General features: G+C 46.6%; 1 protein-coding gene across 1 annotated transcript; it reads right to left on the bottom strand.

Moving 5' to 3' along the window:
* Nucleotides 1–1,231: 1,231 nt before the first annotated feature.
* LOC8029720 lies at nt 1,232–23,230 on the bottom strand (the record flags this gene model as incomplete). Its single annotated transcript, XM_042286350.1, is given in 4 exon segments — nt 1,232–4,686; nt 5,303–5,455; nt 22,891–22,978; nt 23,105–23,230. Coding segments are annotated over 3 exon segments (438 nt in total). The 3' UTR covers nt 1,232–4,468.
* Nucleotides 23,231–23,273: the final 43 nt, after the last annotated feature.

Raw genomic sequence — 23,273 nt, 5'->3', positions numbered from 1 at the left:
ATTTATTTTTGTGAGTATCGATCTCTTTAGTATAAAACATACAGAGTTTCTGAAGTAAATCATGTATACATGAATGTGGTCCAATAAAATGTGTTCGAACCACTTACTGTTGTTGACCCCAAAATGCTGCACCAGTCAGGAGTCAATGCGGCGATTGTGTAATTTCAATGCTTTACAATAGAAAAAGAAGAAATATATATACTTCTGCTTTGTGAAGTAAGTTGAACTATTGTTTGACACATTTTGCACGGACTCTATCGTAAAAAAATAAAGCAAAAGTGCGTCAGTATTAAAAAAAAAAAAAAAAAAAAAAAATAACAGCGGCTTCGTGAGTCCTCAGAGCCGAGCGAGGCGGGGAGGAAAGAGAGAGGGGTACCGGAGAACCGGAGCAGGAACGCCCAAACCGAAACCGAAACTAACTTGACCGGAAACGGAATCAGATTATGCTTAATACCGCCCGCTAGGAGCGCTACCTGTCACTGGTCTATCTGGGCCGCTGGGGCCTATGGCAGTGTCCGCTCTTTACCTTGTGTATATTACTGTATGGCTACGCTGCCATATAGAGTGACTCTAGTGACAGCCTCAGAGCATCGAAGCGTTTAAAAGCAAAGCTTCCTTTTCAGATAGTTTAAACGAAGGATGGCTCATGCAGCACTCCCCCAAACCTTCTATAATATGCGCCTCGTAAATTTCTCTGGAAAGTGTTTCCTCATATCGACCGATGATAGCGGTGCTGGCCAGATTTGGATTACATGTCGACAGTGCACTGCAGAGGCGGATGACCGCCCACCGTTGACATCATAGACAGGTTATGTTCACGTGGCCTATAATTAACACGTCTTTCTCTCTGTCCCACATACGTCCTACCACATGTTAATTGAATTCTCACCACCCTTCTACAGTTCATTTTTTGCGCCATGTTTTCATCCATTTTCTGGGCTTGATTTCGGGAACTACATTTCACATTAGAATGAATGATGTGATTATCGTAATGGTATAGACGATGCTAACAAAACCGCTTCAAAATGAAATATTGAAAACCCGGAACTTTAATTATAGTTCATTGAACTCGATATTCAGAATGTTTAACCGACACGTTCTACTGTTTCAGATTGTCTGATGTCCGAACTAATGGTGCTAAGATTTTATATACGCCATTATGCATTGTAAATGTCCGCAGGTGTAAGCTCACAAACACAGTGATAATAAAAATAACCAGAAAACTCACAAGACGTCTTGATCGGCGGCAGCCGAGGTAAAATACGGGGCTTTTTATTGTACACTGGCGTGGGGTGAACGGCCGAGACAAACACCGCCGGTACGTATAGGACACTATGTACATTAGGCTACAGGAGCACTCTTTTCAGGAACAATGAACACCTACAGGCTTTAAATAAATTTGTTTTAGAGATGCGCCTGCATTATGCGGGCCTTTAAACCGCCCCAATTCGTGGAACTGAGGACTCAAATTGTGGGTAACCGGAGATTCCAGGTGGGGGCGCCACAGTTATCGACTGCGTGTATCAAATTACACACCCGCCAGTGATTGCTTCCTCGCTGAGCTAGCCGCATACTACGCTACTTATTCTAACGCGGTCATTGCATCGATGAAAGGTTGTTCCGAGACAAATTGGTTTATTAGAAATACCTCTTCAGAGGCTGGTGGAGACAACCCGGACGCGTCTTCGGAAAAGCTTGTGGACTAAGCCCATAGGGTAATTCGGTAGCCCTGATTGGCCTGTTTGAACGCCTTAGACCTTTGGGAAGGCGCACAGCGTTGTGATGTGCATAAATGCTTGCCAGATTGCAGGAATTGGCCCTATGGACTTACTCCACAAGTTTATCCGAATACGGATCTAAAGTACACCTACATGCATGGCGGAGATATTCGGGTCACGCCACCAGGGGTACTATATCTACCTTGCACACTAAACAGGTGGAGCTAGCAACCGCGCAATTCAAAGGGTTCAGCAGTATTTAATCCTTCATTCATCACGCCGATGAAGTCATGCCTGGCGCTTTGTAAACTCTTCCCCCTAATGCGATTACGCACTCTCGAATTTTAAATTAACACCAAAATCACGAGTTGATGAGTGGATTGGCTTTGTTTCCGGCTGTGGCACGTAGATTCTATTATAGCGCTGGAGGTATACCTCATAAGATTAAAGAAACTTGAGTACTTTGAATGAACACGCTGCATGCGTCGCCTAAGAACAACATTGTTAAGGTGCACCTAAATATTTCGTATTTATATCGCAATATACAACTCATAAGGTTCTATGTACATTGGTTGCTTCTGGTGGAATTCGGAATATCAATATATGCTAAAGGCAGTGTTGACTTTCGCAGTATTTAAGAGGCGATAAACGTGTTGTTGAATGCGTCACTGTGACTAACCTGCCTCTAAAACAGTAAGACGACAATACGACGCGTCGATGGGATTTACTCAATAGGTGATGGCGTTTAGAGAGTACACAGTAAAAACTGAAAATGTCTTTACGCAATCGAGAACTCAATTTTCAGGTGATATATGGCTCGCTTGGCACCGCACAGAGTCGTTTTGTCCGAAAGATAGTTCAGATATTTCTTGCCCACGTATCTCACAAAACGAACTTCGACAAAATATAACATTTGGAAAACAGTTTGTTCTCTTGTCGCTTTTAAAAATAGACTCTGTATTCTTCGGCTCCCGACCGCTAAACGTTTCAATCTAAGAACCATAAAGTCTCAATGGAACATTGATTTGATTCCTACCTAAATATGCCATTGGGTTTCGCGGCCCCGCAGTAGAACGAAGGGTTTGTGGCACACAGGGTGAGATGACGATTTGAACAGTCAGCTGTTAATCCCAATAAGTATGCAAGCTAGATATATAACATATATCCGTGGAAGGTATTCAGAACTAAATGTGTTGCTCAGTTTTACACTGCGTCCGAGGTATAGTGGTATGGTATACTTCTTTTCGTATAGTAAATTATCATCGGTGACAACAGGTGCATGGCTTATCTAACACGCTTCTTTGTAGGCTATTCCTTTAAAACGTGCTTGAAAGCCCTCCCCCCCCCCCTCCCCCCCCGGTTGGGGGGATTGGCGAGCATATATTCTCCGGCCATCTCCTTAAATCCAAGACGGTCCAACTTCGATGTAGGGCTAGACTTTGACTCCGCGTAAACTCTGAGGATCTTTGCAGCCGTCAAGGCACTATTTCGGGCCGTGGTAAGCCCGAGGACTGGTTATGATTCGAGACCTTCTGTTCAGACGCAGTTACAGCTTGCTGTGTAAGGTCATCTATTCTATACAATGATAGAAAATGCCCATTAACCTATGCAATTGCACACGTTGATGAATGGTGAGGCTAACAAGCTAAGAAGCGTTAAAATAACGAAGATCTGTGCTTTCGATTTTGCCTAATGAACGCAGTAAAGGATTGGAGACAACTAATTGGCTTGAATTCAACAACCTCATATTTCAGTTCGTAGTTTATCATAGAACACTTATTTTGACTGAAACTGATGCTTGCAAATAGGTACTGTCAGGCTAAAGAAATATGTTGTGCTCGAGCTTAGGCACAAAACTTACTAATTCTTAAGCAAGTTCGCAGCCTTCCCTGTGCTTCATGTTGAGGTTCCAAGGAGTCATTTAAACGCCACGACATCAACGCAGACACGAACTAAAGGAAACATATAAATAAGCATGAAAGTTCACGAAACAACCACAGAACAATAAAAAATGACATAAAAAACAGAGCGCGCCCATACTGTGCCAACGATTGACCAACTTTTGTCCGCAAACACGAGTCAAACAAAGTGTATTTGTTCGCGTCCAGTTTACAAGACGCAAACAGAGTGTCACTATGCGGCCAACCCGCCAATGCCTCTGAACGCAGAACGCACAGTCTGAAATGAACAACCGAATGCTCCTAGCATGTTCGCGGACAACCGATGGGCTTTTTGGCTAACGACAGAGCCCCACTTGGTGAAACGTAGGCCAATTCTTTTAGCACATACATGATGAAGACTTCTAGTTGAGTCCACTGTGATGCTACTGTCTGGCAAACCGGTGACGAACTTGGGATCCGTTAACACAACCATTAAAGCCTATGACTGTCAGTAGCTATAGAAATGCGTTTGTCTAATATGCGAAAAGAGTTGGCCAACTGTTTGTCCAATCGCGGCGAGCCTAAAAAAAAACCGAGGCCCCCTCCCTTATTTGACATCATCATCATCATCGTTAACAGCAACAACAACGATAGAGAAGGACTGACGATAAAATGACGGCGGCGAGAAACATAGCGGGAACAGTTCTTGCATGGCGTCCAGGTGGGACACGTCCTGGAACGGTGCTGCGGTGTGACGCGGTGAGCTCGGGCGCTGCTGAGTACAACGCTTTGTTTGCTGTGCGATCAGCGGTAAGCATGGCTGGCGATTGCGTCGCCAACGTGCTGACTCAGGTCGGCAGACGTGCTGACTCAGGTCGGGAGATGTGGACGGATGACAGCCGCCAGAGTTAAGGTCAGGGTCGTCCAGAGCACCACCAGCGAGATGGACGTGGGCTTGGAGGCCGCGTTACAGTAGTCAGAGTTGCAGATGCAGCGCACCGTGGTCCAGGCACGACTGGATTCGCTCAGGCAGCCCTTGTGGGGTGGATCCGACGGCGCGCAGTTTCGCCTGACGTGCTCGAAGTCACCTGTTTGGGAGATTGAATATGGAGCATCTTCAATGCGGGAACTATTTACTCTACAGGCTTACAAGTAACCCGAAAACTTTCGCAACGTGGTTATGACTTCTCCCTTCGTCTCACACGAGCCACCAGAAACTCAGAGTTTGGCCAACGCCACATAGGGTATTCAAGACCCTCAAGCATCCTCATCTTCAGGTTCCGAGCTCCATTCATCACGTTGATTGGATACGAGGCCCAACCGAACGCTGACGCAGCACTCGTGCCCAATCAGCGTCTTCGCTCGATCCCACTGTGATGACGTCAAAATTATACAACACAGGCTTTGATTATTTTAGGTGGTGTTGGTTTAGCCCACCGGCCTTAAGTCACGGAGGATATTCTTCAATTTCTCGCACGTACAGGTCCTGTACCTTACCCACTCGTCCCGTACACGCTTCTGTGGGAGAAATAGCTGGCTTTTCCCCTGGGCACCGGCGTATACCCATCGCACTCTTCAAGCACTCGTTGACCCCTCTGGTCCCCTTGCGGAGTCCGTCGGAGTGACGTGGGCTACACGGGCCGCCCGGACCGGGGCGCAAACCTTACACACAATACATGTTTGCTCTCTCTCTCTTTTTCTTACCGTTGAGGTCATTCTGCGAGTAGAACTCGCAGCCGTGTTCGCAGTCATGGGCAAAGTTCTTCTCCGGATCGAAGTTGGCGTGGGTGCAGTGATCCGACCGGTTGGCCTGGTCCCTGGGCGACCAGCTGCAGACGAAGCAGCGCACAGCCTCTCCTGCACAGATATTCGTGTGTAATATGTAAATGTAATGGTCGAATAGTTTGAACTGGACGAATTCTTGCGCTGCGTCGCCAGCGTGTTTAATACACTTCGAAACCAGAGTAACGGAAAGCGGTAGTGTTTCGCACGTTACCCCACACAAAGCAGAAGCGGGGAACACGAGACTCTGTTATTGACCACGGCCGAAACAAATGTTTCGAAAAGTCCCCCCCACCCCCCCACACATACACACCTTTCCCCCTTTTCTTCCAAGTATAATGGTAGTCGGATGGCGGATGCCAAAGTACCATTAGAATTTCTTCCAAGGGTACTTTTGAAGCGTCTTCCATTTTCGAATACGGCGGAACGCGCGTTACAGACATCTCGCCGATTTTGTCACCCAGTGTCCAACTTAAAGCCCCGAAATAGCAGTCGCCACCCGGCCAAGTTATAGCCCCTGCAGCTACGAAGGCACAAGTAATAATAATTCGAGACGATCTATACCTTCAAATACCGGCATCGCTGCCCTGGCGGCGCATTATGTAGGCCGTTCCAAGAATCGCTTTCTGCCAATATTTCATAGAAGACAAGGCCCTCCCCTTCACACATACGTGACCACTAGTGGATCCCCACAGCGCCGCCTAGCTGGCGCAATCAATCAATCAATCAATCAATCAATCAATCAATCAATCAATCAATCAATCAATCAATCAATCAATCAATCAATCAATCAATCAATCAATCGACCAGTTAGTTACAACTTACAACCCTTTCAGGGACATGCTAAGGTGCCGAGTGACTAAATCTGGCGACGACAAACAGAAATCGCATACAGGGTGTTTCACGAAAAGTAGAAAAATTCGATATTGCGAAAACTGCTCGCCGCAAAAAAAAAACAACAAAAAAACAGCTTGTGTCGTTTTGATCCTGGGCCAGGGGCCTATTTGAATTTATTAAAGTCCGGGATAATTAGATTGTTAATTATTTTGCGTAATTAACTTTTTTAATATTGTGTTTAAGGGTATGGTTTATATTAGAAAATTGCTCAGTATAATCGAAAAACACTAAATCAAAAAATTGCAGAACAATAGAAGGCACGCGTAGCATTTTACGGCTTTCTGAAAAATCGCGAAAATTCGACGGGTTTTTAAGTTGCGATTTGCAATCGGAGCGCTTCTCGGCCCCCGACGGCACCGAGCCCCGTGGAGAAATAGTGCAACCAACCTCTGCTGCGCTATCCTCGCGCAACGCGGCAGAGGCTGGTTGCACTATTTCTCCACGGGGCGCAGTGCCGTCGAGGCCGAGATGTGCTCCGATAGCAAACCGAAACCTAAAAACCCGTCGAATTTTCGCGGTTTTCAGAAACCTGTAAGATGCTGCGCGTCCCTTCTATCGTTCTGCAATTTGTTAATTTAGTGCTTTTCGATGATGCTGAGCAATTTTCTAATTGAAACCATGCCATTAAACACAATACTAAAACAATTAATTACGTAAAAATAATTGACAATTTAATTATCCCAAACTTTAATCCAGGACCAAAACGACACAAGCCTTTTCTTGCTGCAACGCGTAGTTTTCGCAATATCGAATTTGTCCACTTTTCGTGAAACTACCTGTATACGTTGGTGACATCCACACCGTGAAATTAATATGCAAGACAATATGAAGCGATAAGGATAAACAAACAGCTGAAGGAAGTTAGATGGTTGCGTCCATGTATAACTGCCTCAAAGTGCTACCAAGAGGAAAACGTGACGTCTTCTTTTAGTGCAGAATATTTGTTTCAGTTTGCGGTCTTTGAAAAACCATTACAATATATTCATCTTTTTTTTTTTTACGTTTTGTTTTGTTGGTTAAACAAGAATGAATGAGATCTGTGGTCGTCGGTCCTGGTCCTTCGCGTTCTTCAAATGCCATCCATCATTCAGTCAATCGATCAAGGGAACTTCGCCTTCACAGTAAACGGGACTTGTTTGACAAGCTGGACTTTCACGGAATGCGCTGTGACAAATAACAGCGTGGGTGCAGCGGCCCTTTGCTACACTTTCTTTGTATAACCATCGAAGGCCGTTCTTGAAAATGGACGAGGACAGGAAGTAGAGGGTGTCTGGAAGAAAAGAGAACCGTGTTTTTCTCACCGAAAAAATAAACGACGCATCGTCATATATGCTCAGCCTCTACCCCAATGTAACGTTAACGGTCTGGGCTAGATGCCAAACCTTCAGAGCCAACCCTTACTTTATTACAAAACAACAAAAACAACAACAAAAACATGAAGCTTTTGAAATTTTTATTTAGAAAATGGGGCGCACTTCCTCGGTAGCGTTCGCCTTTATTCTCCATGTATTCGCGGGCTTTGCTGAACGCCATTTCCTAATTGAAAATGTTCCCAAATAAATTACAGCCATTTAAAGTATATAACGGCAAGTTTTGAAACTTTAACATCCGGTGGAGACTGATCGTACGGCGGGCGATGCCTAGTTTATTTTTGCGGTGAAGAAAACACGGTTCTCTTTTATCTAAAAGACAAGGCATTTACAAGTGTTTCCATACATACAGAACATAAGTCACTGAGCAGACGATTTATTTTTCAGCTCAGTGTCAATCTTGGATCCGAAATGTCCACATCGTTGCTGGGTGACTGTTGATGTCCAAGCTACCAGATACATATTCAATATTACGAGTATGACCTCGTTTAGAAGCATTTCGCAAGGCTATATACGTTTCATTTGCGATCCAGTAATGAAATCTGTTCACTACCGGTGGTTTCTTTGTAGCAGACATATATCGCGTTCTGTGGATATAATTAACATAGAACACGCTCTCGCTTATGGCGGCCTTGCACCCGAAGATCCGGGCTGTCGTGGCCCGTGGGGCTCGCTACCATGACCCTCGAATCTCGTTAACGAAGGGCGTCTTCGCACAAAACGATTTACTAAAGCACCCACACCCTGTAAATTTCCACTCCCTCCTCATATGGTGTTCTGCCAATCAAAGCCGCGTAAAAACTCTAAAAAAAAAAACAAAAAAAAAAAACACCATTTTTGTTCTAAGAAAACAAACAAACAACAAATACAACAACAACAGGATTTTAATTAATGTTTGTGGCCGAGCCCATTCTCTTTACGAGCATTGGCGATGGCGAGTCCGAGTAGTTTAATCGGCTGCCTCCTTTCACCCGTACGGACTGCTTCGCTGATGATTAAGCACATTTAGAATAAGGTTAACTGCATGCGAAGCAACGCTTGATTTACGAAAGAGACGTGAAAAGGAAAGAAAGAAAAAAGTAGGAATAATGCGGAGAAACGTCATAATAATTGATTTACGTTGTTCGCGCAGCCTTTGTTGGTGCATTTTGTGGACTATAGGGAGAGCAAGTCGTCCTCTTCTTGCGCAAAGGTTGCAGTGACGTCAGCACAACACCGAGCTCTGATAGGTTTTCACAAAAGGATAGTAATTAGACCTCAATACTTGATGCCTCGAGGTTTACCCATGATTTTATCAATCAGCCAATAAGAGCCGGGCGTTCTGAGTTCATCGCAAACCCCTGTGCAAGAAGCAGACGAACTTACGCTCCGCGTGTCACTGACAGAGTGAGACGCCGAAGCGTCTCACGCCGAAGCGCCTCACGCCGAAGCGTCTCACGCCGAAGCGTCTCTGGAGACGCCCAACCGTTGTCGGAGGAAGGAAACTCGCGCTGGAGCAACACCGATAGGGCTCTATACTCATTTTCATCTCATGAAAAATGGAAGTTTTGAGCACTGTTCAAACGCTGCGCGAAGTATAGGTTTTCAAAGATTTGGTTGTCGGAGGAAGAAGCGATGCTTTTGGCGTTTTAAATGTATACGTCTGGATAAGGTAACAGCTCACATATATATGCATAAATGTATTATGTATAATCTAAAATGCATCATATCTCAATTCTCTAAATAAAAGAGTACATTGCTAAAACAAAACAAAAAAAAAAACTGCCGTTTTTTTTTTTTTTTTTTGGTTGAGTTGTTAAGGGCAAATTTCCCTAGGATCGTGTCCGGCACCAAACAAATATCGACACAACACTATGGTGGCCGCCGTCGCTCGTAGACGCCGGTAGCTGTCCAGAGTGTTGTGTTTGCCGGTTGTCTGCTTGCCGCCGTCGCTGTAACCTTTCCAGCCTCGGCAACCAGACAACTGTTTGCTGTCGTTGCTCATAGATGGCGGCAACATTCCTTCAGAGGTAGAGTTCCTGTATAGGCTCCCTACGGGAGCCAGAGTTGCGCATTTGTTTTCCACGCCGCTATTCGCCGAGGTCCATCACGTGACGAGCAAAGCATCCGGTGGCGTACAAGAAAGCGACCTTTACGGTCGCTCCGCCGACGTTTCTCTTGCCCCGGCGTATGTTCGCCTGCTTTCCGCCTCCTTTTCCTCCTCTCCTGTTTCCCGTGCGCGGCGGCGCGCGCGGCGCCGCTATTCGCCAAATTTAGTCACGTGAGGAGCAAAGCATCCAGCTCGTGCGGGAAAGCCGGCGCTACGGCCACGCGCCGAGGCTGAATGCGCAACTCTGCTACCTTCAGAGGAAGAAGAGCGGGAACGGAACGAGCGGCGACGTGCGCAGCAGCGCGAATGGTTCCGCAACCGCCGCGAGGCCGCTATTCGCGTCTCCATCTCGACGCTTGCCCTCCCGCGGCGGAAACGGGAAGCGCTCTAGTGAGGGTCCCCCGATTCTCCTGCACAGCGGGCACGGCGGAACTGCTCGCGATCATGGCTCGCGAAATGTCATTTCCGAATGCAAACAACACTCTTCACTGTCCCAACGTTGTGCTGCAGCCGGTAGGGGATCGTACCTTACTGGAACGTTTTAGTATTGCGCATAGAAGCAAACGCAAGCGGTGTGCGTTTGCGGTAGAGTTGCGTGCCCCACGTTGTGCGTGCGCCTCATTGCCATGCGCCATCCAAGACATCTATTTTGGGCTCCGCTCCCGCGCAGTGTGGAACGCGCAAAGCTAACGCAAACACACAGCGCTTGCGTTCGCCCGTATACGCAATACTAAAACTGGCTACTGTTTCATCGGCTTCCAACGCCAACGAAACGTGCTGCAATGAGCAGACGTGCAAGCAGGTAGGCGTTCCTTCGAACTGGAAAAGCTGAGATTGGCAAAACGATGGAGCGTAAAAATGAAAGTAACTAAATGTTATGAAAAAATTAATAACTAAAAAAATGTTTTTTTTTTTTTACTTTTGGGCATTTGGTTATGAAGGATATTGGCGACGACTTTGGACGTTTTGCCGATTGTCAAAAGTCGCGACTTTGATAGAAAAATATACTTTACCCACAATGATGTCATTTTACGTGGATTTCTCACAATGTTTTCGTTTATTTTAGACTTTTTATTTTATTAATTGGTAATTCAAAATGCTGCAATTGGCTCCAGTGATGATAATTAGCACACTTATAATTGTCATATTTGTTCGCGCCATTGAAATTAAATCATAAGCAACAAATTATATTAGAGCTTGAAAAATTACGTGTTAAAATATCTGAATTTTAATATTAATACAAATCGCGGAAATGTATGCCCCCAATTAACGCTAAAATCACGAAAATACGCCATTTAACCATAATAGTTTTTGCAGAAAAGCTGTAATTTTGTTTTCTTTTTAGCATATGAAAAGGTCTGACATCGTTATCAAGATAGACAAAAAGTCAAACAATGGATGTAATATAAAGTGCTATGCGTCACGCGTTGCTATAAAACACACACGCACGCACGCACGCACGCACGCACGCACGCACGCACGCACGCACGCACGCACGCACACACACACACACGCGCACACGCACACGCACACGCACACGCACACACACACATGCACACACACACACGCACACACACACACACACACACACACACACACACACACACACACACTCTCTCACTTCAGCTGTCTGACTCGGATTCCGTCTTTGGGTTGTTGCAGTGAGAACAGCGTTTATAAATGTGTACGTTTTGTGGACATATTGTAAAAATTGCAATTATTCTCATATTCCTGGGCTGGGAACGACGTTAAACCAATTAATCATCTAAATATTCAAAAACCCATTAAAAAGGCCCGCAGTTAATTATTTCCCATGACAATTATCTGAGCGAGAAAAGGCAGCGAGAACGCACAAATATCAGCACTGATTTTTTCAACAACTACAACTACAAATATCAGCCTGGATCGAACATGTATGTCACAAAATATAGTTTCCGCGAACAACCTCTCAAACTAAATAATTATGATGTAAAACACATCTTGAGGTATAAAAGAATCCGAAATCAAAACCTATATCGAGAAATGAATTCCAAAATAGAGGTTAGTTTCGGTTTCGCTCCAGAATTAAAACGTGCCTCCGGGCGTAAATATTACGCTAAACACCGTTTTTGTTTTCAGGATAAAGAGGTGTCCTGCGCTCATAACTTCCTAGCTTCCTTGCATTACCAGAAATAATTTGTGTCGCTCAGTGAAGCCAGCACACTATAGACCATTCCATTTAGCGCTCTCTGGGCGGCACCATTTTGTTAGACCGCAGCGCCCTCTCCACACATCCGGGAAATTCAGCGGGTTCGGCGGGGTAAAACAAGAGAGGGCACGCGCCCGATTCCGCTAGCAGACGACAAACCGGGAGGTTGCCGTTCTCCATCTTAGGGCTGTATCGGCGGGCAGTACGGAACATCGAACTCTCGCTCGTGGCTGCCGTTGTGAAGTGGTTCGCGTTCTTAGAATAGTTGTGGCTACTCCAAAATCAGCCTATAGCTCTCTGTTGTTCTATTTCGCTAAATGATCAACTAGCATATCCTTTTTCCGTTACTTAAATAGCAGTTGAGTCAGCCGGCAGTACTACCCTCAACTACTGCGTGTATTGCGGTAGGAGAGCACGTTTTATTTATTATTTCAGACTTCCACTCATGGTCGCTAAAGGCCTACACCAGTACGAACTTTGTGTAGTAAAAAAGGTACAGCAGCCGGATTTACTTTTCGCCAAAGAGACCGGCCAATCTGACACAGTTTTCCCTATTTTTTTTTTATTTGCACGCAGGTAATTGGACCCTGTGGGTCTTTTTATCTAGCATAGTATTACACGACAACTGGCACACCAAAATCTGCGCATCTGCGCTTGAAAGTTCCGAAATGACGCGATTTTAAACAGAGTTTGCACGCCAGCCGGGCGCTAGCTACAGCCCACTCGGCGGAGCGGACGACGTGCGGGGTGAGAGGGGGAGTGCATTTTTCTTTTTCTTTTACCCTCTCTGCTATGACCCTAATGGAACGGTCTATAGTCGGTTACAGGTTAAGAAGGTAGTAGAAGCCCCTCCCCATAAGCGTGATGCGCCCGCTTCAGACGCCTCCGCAGTCGAAAAGATAGTTCGCTGAAAACGCCCCTTCTACTTCAATGGATGGATATTGACTACAGACAGACCTTGTAGCGGGCGGCAGCTTGCGCCACCTAGCCGAGGCAAATTACTCGCTCCGGAAGGTTGACGTAAAAAGAAGGCTTCAGTGCAACGAAAATTGTAACTTTTATAAGTAATGCATATATGGTTGTTGGTTTTAGCTTGATAACCTTCCTACTCGAATTAGGTACATTCTGTGTATTTTCTGCGTTTGTTAAAAAAACCTGCGTTTCGGGTTTTGAAAGTTCCTGCGATTCGCGTTTTAACAATGCCGAAGTCGCTCTTTTCCGTTTTGAATCCCAACGGGGAGACAGCGGAATGCGATTCCTCCGATTCTTCTTCGTCAAGAGAGTCTGGTGCAGCCTCGCCGCCTACGCCAAGGCGCCTCTACAAGAAGCATAAGAGCGGCGATGTCCTCAACCGAGCTGCACGGCAGCTGATAATGAACGCGTACGTTCAGGTGCGACACGAACCGCCCGCCAAGCCCGGCCAGCCCGGCCTCACTGTGGAGGAGTCTTGCATCAAAGTCAGCAAGCTGCTTGGCGTTGGTGTACGCACCGTCCTCGAGATTAGGAAGCAGGCGAAAGAAACCGAGGGACAAGTTGTGACACCTTCTCGGAAGCGCCCAGCAAGTGAAGGCAAGAGGCGGCGCAAAGTCAGGTACGGCGAGTTCACGTTGTGCGCGCTAAGATCGTGCGTCCATTGTTTCTTTCGACGGAACGAGGTCCCCACGGTCAAGAAGATAACGGCCGAATTCTGCGCGAGCACTGAACTTCCCTCGTTGAAGGCTTGGACTGTGCGTCGCCTTCTCCACGACATCGGATTCGAGCATGACAAGAGGGAACGAAACTCCCGGTTGATTGAACGAGAGGACATAGTCGCCTGGCAGCAGAAGTACCTGCATGAGATCGCACGTCACCGACAAGATGGTCGGAAGATCTTCTACTTGGACGAGACGTGGGTGACGGCAGGGCACACTGTCTCAAGGGTGTGGGTAGACACAACAGTGGCCTCGTCTCACGACGCCTTCATGCGTGGTCTCTCGACTGGCCTCAAGCAGCCATCGGGGAAGGGCCAGCGTCTTATTATCACCCACATCGGCAGCGATGAAGGCTTCGTCGACGGCTGCCTGGACGTGTTCCGTGGACAAAAGACCGGTGATTACCACGAGGAGATGGATGGCGCCCGCTTCGAGAAGTGGTTCGACGGTGTCCTCGACAAACTGCCGACAGGAAGCGTTATCGTCATGGACAACGCTTCTTACCATTCACGGCGGTTGGAAGCAGTACCGACGACGAGTTCCCGGAAGGACGACATCCGACAGCGGCTGGCGTCTAAGAAACTTTCATGGGACCCCAAGATGGTGAAGAAGCAGCTGCTCGACATTGTGGCCTTGGTGAAGCCACAACACCTAAAGTATCGTGTGGACACTGCTGCCGAGACAGCTGGCTGCACTGTGGTCAGGCTCCCACCGTATCACTGCGAGCTCAACCCCATTGAACTGATATGGGCGCAGATCAAGAACGGCGTTGCTGCCCGAAACACGACGTTCAAGATTGTCGACGTGGGGAGACTCCTCAACGAAGAAGTTGACAAGGTCACCACTGACAACTGGATTAATGCTGTCAGGCACGTTATTGACATTGAAGCAACATTCCGACGAGGCGGTGCCACAAGTGCCCACACCCAGCCCATCGTCATCCAGCTGGATGGAAAGGACACCCCATCCGAGAGTGACCTGTCTGGTGTCGAGCCCCTTGACGAAGCTTAAGGCCACCATTATGGAGAAAGCGTGGAACATCTCGGAACAAAAAACGGTCCTTTTAAGGACCACTTACTTGCTTTAAGATCGGATTGTTGTTCTTGACCACCACTAACCTCCCGTGTTTCATGTTGTCATGCTTCTCTGCTCGTTGCCGTATAGCATTTCGATATGCAGCCACCAGACAAACTTTTAATTTTTGTTGCGATAATGTCTAAGCTGATCTATACACTGCACTGTGCCATAAATCACCAGTATAGATTTCAACTTTACGAAAACAAAAGTTTGCAGCCCATCTACGGCAAAGACATCAGATGCCATATTGACCCTTCCCACTGTCTAAAGATCTTTGCTACGCAGCAAATGGAATTTTGATTGCAAATAAGCTTTTTTTTTTGTCCAAGAAAAACGACACAACGTATCACTGCCAATGCTCTGCTTTAAAACATAAATAGGACGTCTGTGGCCATTTACATGACTGAGGCTTCTGGGAATAACAAAGCCGTGTGTTAGCACAGTGGAGAGCGAAATCGCAGTACCAGTACTCTGTTTCTAAGTCTAAAGGGAACGCCTATGGTCATTCACATGACCGAGGCCCCTCTGAAAACAACAATAATGTGAGTCAGCACAGTGGGAAGCTAACTCTTAATGCCAATGACCTGTTTCGAAGCATAAACTGGACGTCAGTGGCCATTCACATGACCGAGGCCACTCTGAGAATAACAATAACATGCATCAGCGCTGCGGGCAGCTAACTCTAACTGCTAATGACCTGTTTCGAAGCATAAACTGGACGTCAGTGGGCATCCACACGACCGAAGCTACTCTGAGAATAACATTAACGTGCATCAGCGCTGCGGGCAGCTAACTTTAACTGCCAATGACCTGTTTCGAAGCATAAACTGGACGTCAGTGGCCATCCACACGACCGAGGCCCACTCTGAGAATAACAATAACGTGCATCAGCGCTGCGGGCAGCTAACTATAACTGCCAATGACCTGTTTTGAAGCATAAACTGGATGTCCGTGGCCATTCACACGACCGAGGCCACTCTGAGAATAACAATAACGTGCATCAGCGCTGCGGGCAGCTAACTCTAACTGCCAATGACCTGTTTCGAAGCATAAACTGGACGTCAGTGGCCATCCACACGACCGAGGCCACTCTGAGAATAACAATAACGTGCATCAGCGCTGCGGGCAGCTAACTATATATACTGCCAATGACCTGCTTCGAAGCATAAACTGGACGTCAGTGGCCATTCACACGACCGAGGCCACTCTGAGAATAACAATAACGTGCATCAGCGCTGCGGGCAGCTAACTCTAACTGCCAATGACCTGTTTCGAAGCATAAACTGGACGTCAGTGGCCATCCACACGACCGAGGCCACTCTGAGAATAACAATAACGTGCATCAGCGCTGCGGGCAGCTAACTCCAACTGCCAATGACCTGTTTCAAAGCATAAACTGGACGTCAGTGGCCATTCACACGACCGAGGCCACTCTGAGAATAACAATAACGTGCATCAGCGCTGCGGGCAGCTAACTCTAACTGCCAGTGACCTGTTTCGAAGCATAAACTGGACGTCGGTGGCCATCCACACGATCGAGGCCAATCTGAGAATAACAATAACGTCTGTCAGCACTGTGTGCAGCTAACTCTAACTGCTAATGATCTCGTTTCGAAACATAAACAGGACGTCTGTGGCCATTCACACGACTGAGGCCACCCTGGGAATAACAATACCTTGTGTTAGCACAGTGGAGAGCAAAATGCCAGTGCTAGTACTCCGTTTCGAAGCTGAATAGACGCGTCGAAAGTTCCCTTGAAGCGACGGCCATTAGGACTCTTGGGTCGCACTTTGACGAGTTGGCCAACACCTCGTGGTGGATGAGGAGCAGGCTGCCCTGTGCGCCGAAGTGCGGTCTGAAGTAGTGCGGCATAGATTTCCTGAATTTAGTAGGCGCCATTGTACTCGCTTGAAATATATCGTAAAAAGAGCACTAATTGCTTGACGTGAGAAAACGTCGGCTACAACATTGATGAAGGATTGGTGAGAGGACGGAGATCTGGGGAATGCCAATGCCAGTAACTGGGCCTAGCTCAAGCTTGACATTGTCCGTCTTGCAGAAACGCTGTGATGAAGTGAAGCGGTCTTCCATAGAGACCTCAGTTTTGAGCCTCCCGGACTAGTGCAATGTACAGGATTAAATCTAACGTTTTCAAAGCTGATAAGAACCATAATGCACAGATTGCAGCCAGACGTGTTGCCAAGGGCAGAGTTGTGAAGTACCGAAAGGTTGTCTTGTCCAGTCCAGAACCATATCAAATTTGCCTTTTGGCCCCTTATCCAATTCCAGGTCGTGAACTTTAACAGCAGAGGGCCGTGAAATTCATTTTCTTCTTTGTTTAGAGTGCATTTGTTCTGGCAATGGGTATCTAAAAATGATGCCTGCGATAGTGTTTAAGTAACGCGGCTCAGGAACAGGCTTTTTTTTCGCTGTCACTCATTTCATCAAATGACATTTCCCCGACAGTTTGTTTCAACGCTGCGATGTTTTATCAACAGATTGTTTCATCGACACTCGCTCATCGACATATCTTGCTATGTTTCGTCGACAAGATCTTGGTTTGGTTAGGGGTGGGCTGCTTAGTTGGTGAGCAAGGGTACGGGTACATGCAGGGGGTAGGACCACCCTTACACGCTACTGCGAAGCGGCATGCACGAGTGGGCTGGGTGGGTCCACATTTTTGTAATGAACTGCTGGAGACTGTCGCCGCAAAGCGTCGTTAACTGGGTCGGTCGGATAGCTTAATATGTGCTTCAGTGATAAACGCACAACAAAATGTTCCTACAGCGTGCAATTTTTGTGTCCATGAAACTTCACAGCACAGTGTGGCAGTATCGATGAAACGAGTCGTTTCATCGACACGTTTCATCAACGTTTTACAACAGGGGCCCTTCTTTCTAATGGTTCCATGGAGGCTCTGACAATGAGGACTGCAAGGTTGCCTCCAAGAAGCTCAATGTTTTTACACGAGTCTGTCTTTGCCAAGGTAGACCAGAAAGACGATGGCAGATTCTGAAGAGCTCGTTCGCGGCTACGGCCTGGTATGATCCAGAGATAAACATACATCAGAAATGTAATTAGGCAGTTTGAGCTGTTGCTTGATTCAAGCATTGTTGATTTTATTGTTATAAAGACCAATCATTCTGCCACTTGCATTCGGACCAAGATCAGGATATCAAGAGTATTCGATATGTTTTCAATTCTTGATTTAAACAAATATTTCGCATATAAGAAAGCCACAATTCATGAAGCGGGAAGCTGCCCTTACAATCAATTTTTATTGACCATACTTTTCATATTTCACAAATTATTAAACCAATGCTGCGATCCAGTATTGTGGTGCACATTTTCCTTCTAAAGTAAACTGGAAAAATTGGTGCGTGTTTACCGGTAATACCTCAGGCCGCGACGCAACGCGAGTGGAGGTACACGCGTCACGTACCCGGGTTTCGAAGCATAAACATACGACTGACAGCGCCTCGAGAGCAAGCAGAATGTTCGGAAGCATTTGAGAGAACCGAATCTGCTTCCCTCAAATTCTCTGGTATTTCTTCCAAAAGAAGACATCAGCTTCTTAACCTCCAAAACAATATCAATTAAATGTTTGTAACATAGGCATCACTGGCTTTATCATTTGTGTGCCACCTGTATGTAACAGCTCATTATTGCGAACGAGGGTCTACCCGCGGGTACTATCGCAGTCATAGATTACCGTGCAGCCGATTGCGACGCGGAAGCTTGAAAAGGACGCCACGTTTCACAGATGAATGCATACTGCTTCGAAAGCGTCATTTCAGTAGACAGACTATTTATTAACGCCAGCAAAGGTACGGTCGAAATTGGGTAAAGACACTTACTGTGTTCGCGGTTCACTTATGCCCCTCCCGCACAGCCCACTACACTTATAAAGAAGAGTTTGGTGACCGCTGCATTTTAACGTCGCTCCACGGAAACCACTGCGAAGAAAAGCCGATGCCTTCACGATGTTGAGGCGCAACCCGAGGCAGAGAAGCAGACGGCGTTCGACGTATGTACGATGCTAGGCCTTACTCCCGCATCGAAATTTTCGATGGCAATGCTATCGCTGGATTCTCACACTGTCGCCCAGAACCGATTGCGAACAAAAGTGGACGCGGTTACGACTTAGCGGCGTATGCTCGGGTAAGTGAAAAACCGCATTAAAAACAGAATAATTGCTGCAAGATACTTGAGCCGTAGAAAATCTGCCCGGCAGCCATATTGAAAATATTCATTTGCCAGAACAAGATTGGTTCGGGCAGGTCGTGACGTCACGGAAACAACGGGATGCGATTGGTGGCGGAGGAATACAAGATTCTTTTTGAGGGGCTTTTGCCGCTACCTTCTTGACTTGTAACCGACTATAGACAGGCTCAACAGCGGCACGCATCTCTGACCCTCACTATAACCGCCATTTTGGAAAATAAGTGGCGCCGCCTATAGTTAGTCGGAGTCGCGAATCGCCTAAAGTTCCACTGCGTCGAGCGCTTCGGATTCCCTTGCGAAAGAAGAGCAGATAGCTCGGCTGGAAAGCCACCGCCGAGAACACAAGCTCCAGCTCCGCTGCTTTTCCTTCTTCACCAAAATAAAAAAAAAAAAGCTGAAAGTTTCTTTTTTTGTACTACGGTTTTTAAGGTGTAAAAGAGTATAGACTCATGGAACAAAGAGATTGGACTCTCGCGACGATGACGCCGTACTTTTACCGCCGCAATCCAATGCCGAGAGCAAGTCGTCTGCTCCTTGCGCATGAGTTGCGGTGACGTCACGGTGACCCTGAGCTCTCATTGTCTTTGATTGAAAGGATAGTGGCTAGACCTCAATGCTAGATGCCTTGAGGTCTACCCACTAACGGGTGACCCAAGCACCGGCCAGGCTCTTTAAATCGACCGCGAAATTCGGTTTCTTAGCCTATCGCGCTACGATTTTGTGCAGCTTTGTCCGCAAATGATGCATTTTTTTTGTGAGGAAAAAGTAAAGAAAAAAAAAAGGCTTAGCTCCTACGGAAATGCAGCGAAGCCACCGGTCTTCAAACAGTACGGCGCCGTTTCGCACGGGAGACAAGTGATGGCGCAAGCGGTCACGATGCCAACTGCCGCCAACGAACGAGCCTACGACGCCGAGAGCCGGCGTCTTTAGCAGACGATCGTTTCGACTCAAAAGCGGCGCAATCTTTTTTCATATCAGATGCCAACGCATTATTTTATCATCCTTACTAACAAGAAAAACATTGAATGGACACATAATCGATTAAGAAAATGGTTTGTCGGGTTATTTTGACTGTTTTATCGTGGTACTTATGTCGTCTACTTTGCAGTTCATTGTTGTTACCGCGTCTGTTTTTGTTTCAGCGACTGTCCCCGCCTGCGGAACGCGCGCCGCTTTTGGCCGTATGCTCGTTCGTTGGTGGCAGTTGGCGTCGCGACCGCTTGCGCCATCTCTTGTCTCCCGTGCGAAACGGCGTAGTATGGTTTGAACTTGGCTTCTCTGCGTTTCCATAGGAGCTAAGCCTTTTTCTTTCTTTACCTTTTCCTCAAGTAAGTTCGCTCTTTTTAAATTTTACAACAAAAAAAAGCAAAAAAAGCAAAAAAAAAAAAAGCACCATCTGGGGGCAACGCTGCACAAACTCGTAGCGCGATGGGTTAAGCAACCGAATTTTGCGGTCGATTTAAAGAGCCTGGCCGCTCCATGGGACACCCAGTATTTTTTTTTTTAAATCAGCCACTAAGAGCTAGGTGTTCTGACGCTAGCACAACCCTTGCCAAAGAAGCAGACGAACTTGCCCTCTGCGTATAGGCGCGCTCCGCGAACTTTCGGCTCCAACCTTGTGTTCGACCGAGTCTGGAGCCCCTAGAAACTAAAGCCTGAGCGCTTCGTTTTGTTACTTCAGCTACGTCACTGGTCCTAAACTTCGTTTCCCCTAAAGTCACAGGCAGCCGACGCTACGGCCTGAGGGTACCAATCAGACGGCGTCAAAAACGCTCCATCGCGGTGTTCGTCACGTTTCTGTACGTGTTCTATTAGTGCTGAACCAATCGTACGCAGAAAAGGCCTATGGCCGTTTTCACTTCAAGAAAACATCAAGTTTTGCGGATTGTTCATACGCGGAGCGAAGCATATTTCTTACGAGATTTGGTTGTCGGATAGAAAAGCGATGCTTTTGGCGTTTGGAACGTGTGCGACGTCTTGATAATTGTTTATTGTTTATTGTTTATTGAAATAACCCCACAGCGCCCGTGAGGGCATTATAGCGGGGGAGGGGCAAATACAAAATGAACATGACGCCAAAGAACACTTAAATTGCCTAAACAGTCAAAACTCAAAATGTGACTTTCCAGGAGAAATCAACATGAAAATAAAGACAAACGTAAACCCAAACCAGCGTAAAACTAGACACTGCACTCGTGAATATATATAGAAAAAGCTGAAGTTTGTAGAAATAACAGGTTTTAAGAATCTGACAATGCCTGATAAAATTGATAGCTTACGCTTGTTGAGACGATCTCTTCAGGTAAATTGTTCCAGTTGAGTATTGTACAAGGAAAAAATGAGTATTTGTAAATGTCTGTTCTGCTGGAAAAAGGCCTAATTTTTCTGCTATGATCCAGGCGCCGAGAGATAAAGTGAGGTGGAAGTAAATAACGCATTTTGTCAATTCCACACTGATCGTAATATATGCTGTGAAGGAGTTTCAGGCGGAAGCATTTACGACGATTCAGTAGAGGCTGCCAGTTAAGATCGCGTTTCATGGCAGTTACACTTTGACCACGCGAGTATGCATTAAGGACAAATCTGGCGGCTCTGTTTTGTATCAGTTCTATACTATTTATCAGGTACTGCTGGTGGGGATCCCAAACTTCTGAAGCGTACTCTAGAATGGGCCGAATATTTGTGAGATACAGGGTGTTTTTGACCTCTTGAGGAGAATTTTTGAAGAGAGGATATATCTAATCTACAATTCACCTATATATATCGTAATTCTCTACATAAAGGGGGAAATCAGTAACGCTCCGCGGGGAGCCGGACTCCTTTCACTATGGTATACATTGAGGTGAAAACGGGTATAGTGACTTGCGGATTTGATGCCGCTCGATTGCTGCCATTACCTCGTAGCGTCGGCTGCGTTTAGACTTAAGCTGAAGATTGCGCGAGGTGACGTCGCAACTTTATCAGACTGCAGGCAGCTCGCAAGCGATGCAAAGTCAGTCATTAGGTACGCAATCGGGCAGCGTGTAGAAAGCCATTCGAAATGCTGAGACAAGACGTCCGCGTATTCGCTGGGTTCGTCGGCGACCATGTGTGCGATTGTGAGGATCAGTGCCTTATAAGTGTTGCGTGCCCTGGTACCGGAGAAATTATGCCGGAGAACCTAAGGTCCACACATTCTCTTTCCCAACCGACGAGCAACGGCGTATCCAATGGATTATTAAGGCGATTCCGGAGAAAGAAGTTCAGGTTACGCGTGGCTCTTCGAAGGCATCTTGGTTTCGCAGCTTTCTATTTTATCCTTGTACTCTCGCACTTCGGAATTGTCATCGTACTCGAAAGAAGGATATTAAGTGAATAACGCCGCTATTCCTTGTAGCCTCAAGAAGGCATAACAGGCATTTTAGAACAAATTACCGCTTCAAAGCTGTTTTGAAATATTTTCTTGATTTTAGTGTGACAGTCACCTGCGCAGAGTATTTCGATTTGTGTTCTAGCTTTCGCATTGGACAGCACTAACTATGATCATAATAGCTTTGTCGTCTACTTTAGCTCGAATAAACTATTCCGTCATAAACGTGAGATTATAATGAATCCTTTTTTTTAATACCCAGAGAACAATTCGCACGGCATTATAGCAAAGCATTATCATCTACAAAGTTAAATATACTCCGCATCCTGAGATGACCATAAAATGATACTTGACGTAATGTTGAAAGCAAAGGCGACGGTACTATAACTCGAGACAATTTTTCTTAGCATTTCCGAGGAAAGGAGGAAAGCGCACGCGCACCCTTACCCCTTTGACTGCATTGCCAAGAAAAGCTGTCTCCGAGTACAAGCCCATATGCCCAAACAAAAATGATACTACTAACGGTGGTGTCAGTTTTATGCTACCCCCCCCCCAACGAGCGCTTCGCGGCGGCTCGTTGTTGGCTTCCAGCGAATTTAGATCGAAAGAAAGATAGCGACGTACCCCTCGTCACGGCGATCAGGACGACGCACAACCACAGCGCCGCCGCCGCAGCTGCTGGGCAACCCATTGTTCCCCGAGGGTGATCGCTCTGGAAGGAAAAGAGCAAACACCGCCAACTCTTGCATAACGGCGTTCCGAACCGATTCCCGCGCGTGTGTGCGTTCGAAAGTCATTGTCGTCCGGCGGCGTGATCGAAGAGTTGTAATGCACTCACGTTGGGAAGCGGTGATGGAGTGATGTGGCGTCGACGCCGCGGTGGTTTCGGAGTCGCTCTGTCTTTATTGAGGCGACAGCCCGTCAATTTGTGGCTTCTGGAGAATCGGCTTCCGATCTAGGCCTGCTGCAGAGAGAAAGAGAGAGACGAAATTCAGTTAGAGATCGCT

This window comes from Ixodes scapularis, unplaced genomic scaffold (assembly GCF_016920785.2).
Source record: "Ixodes scapularis isolate PalLabHiFi unplaced genomic scaffold, ASM1692078v2 PGA_scaffold7__128_contigs__length_106722199, whole genome shotgun sequence".
Classification (NCBI taxonomy): Eukaryota; Metazoa; Arthropoda; class Arachnida; order Ixodida; family Ixodidae; genus Ixodes; species Ixodes scapularis.
This window is presented reverse-complemented; position numbering and strand designations above follow the sequence as displayed.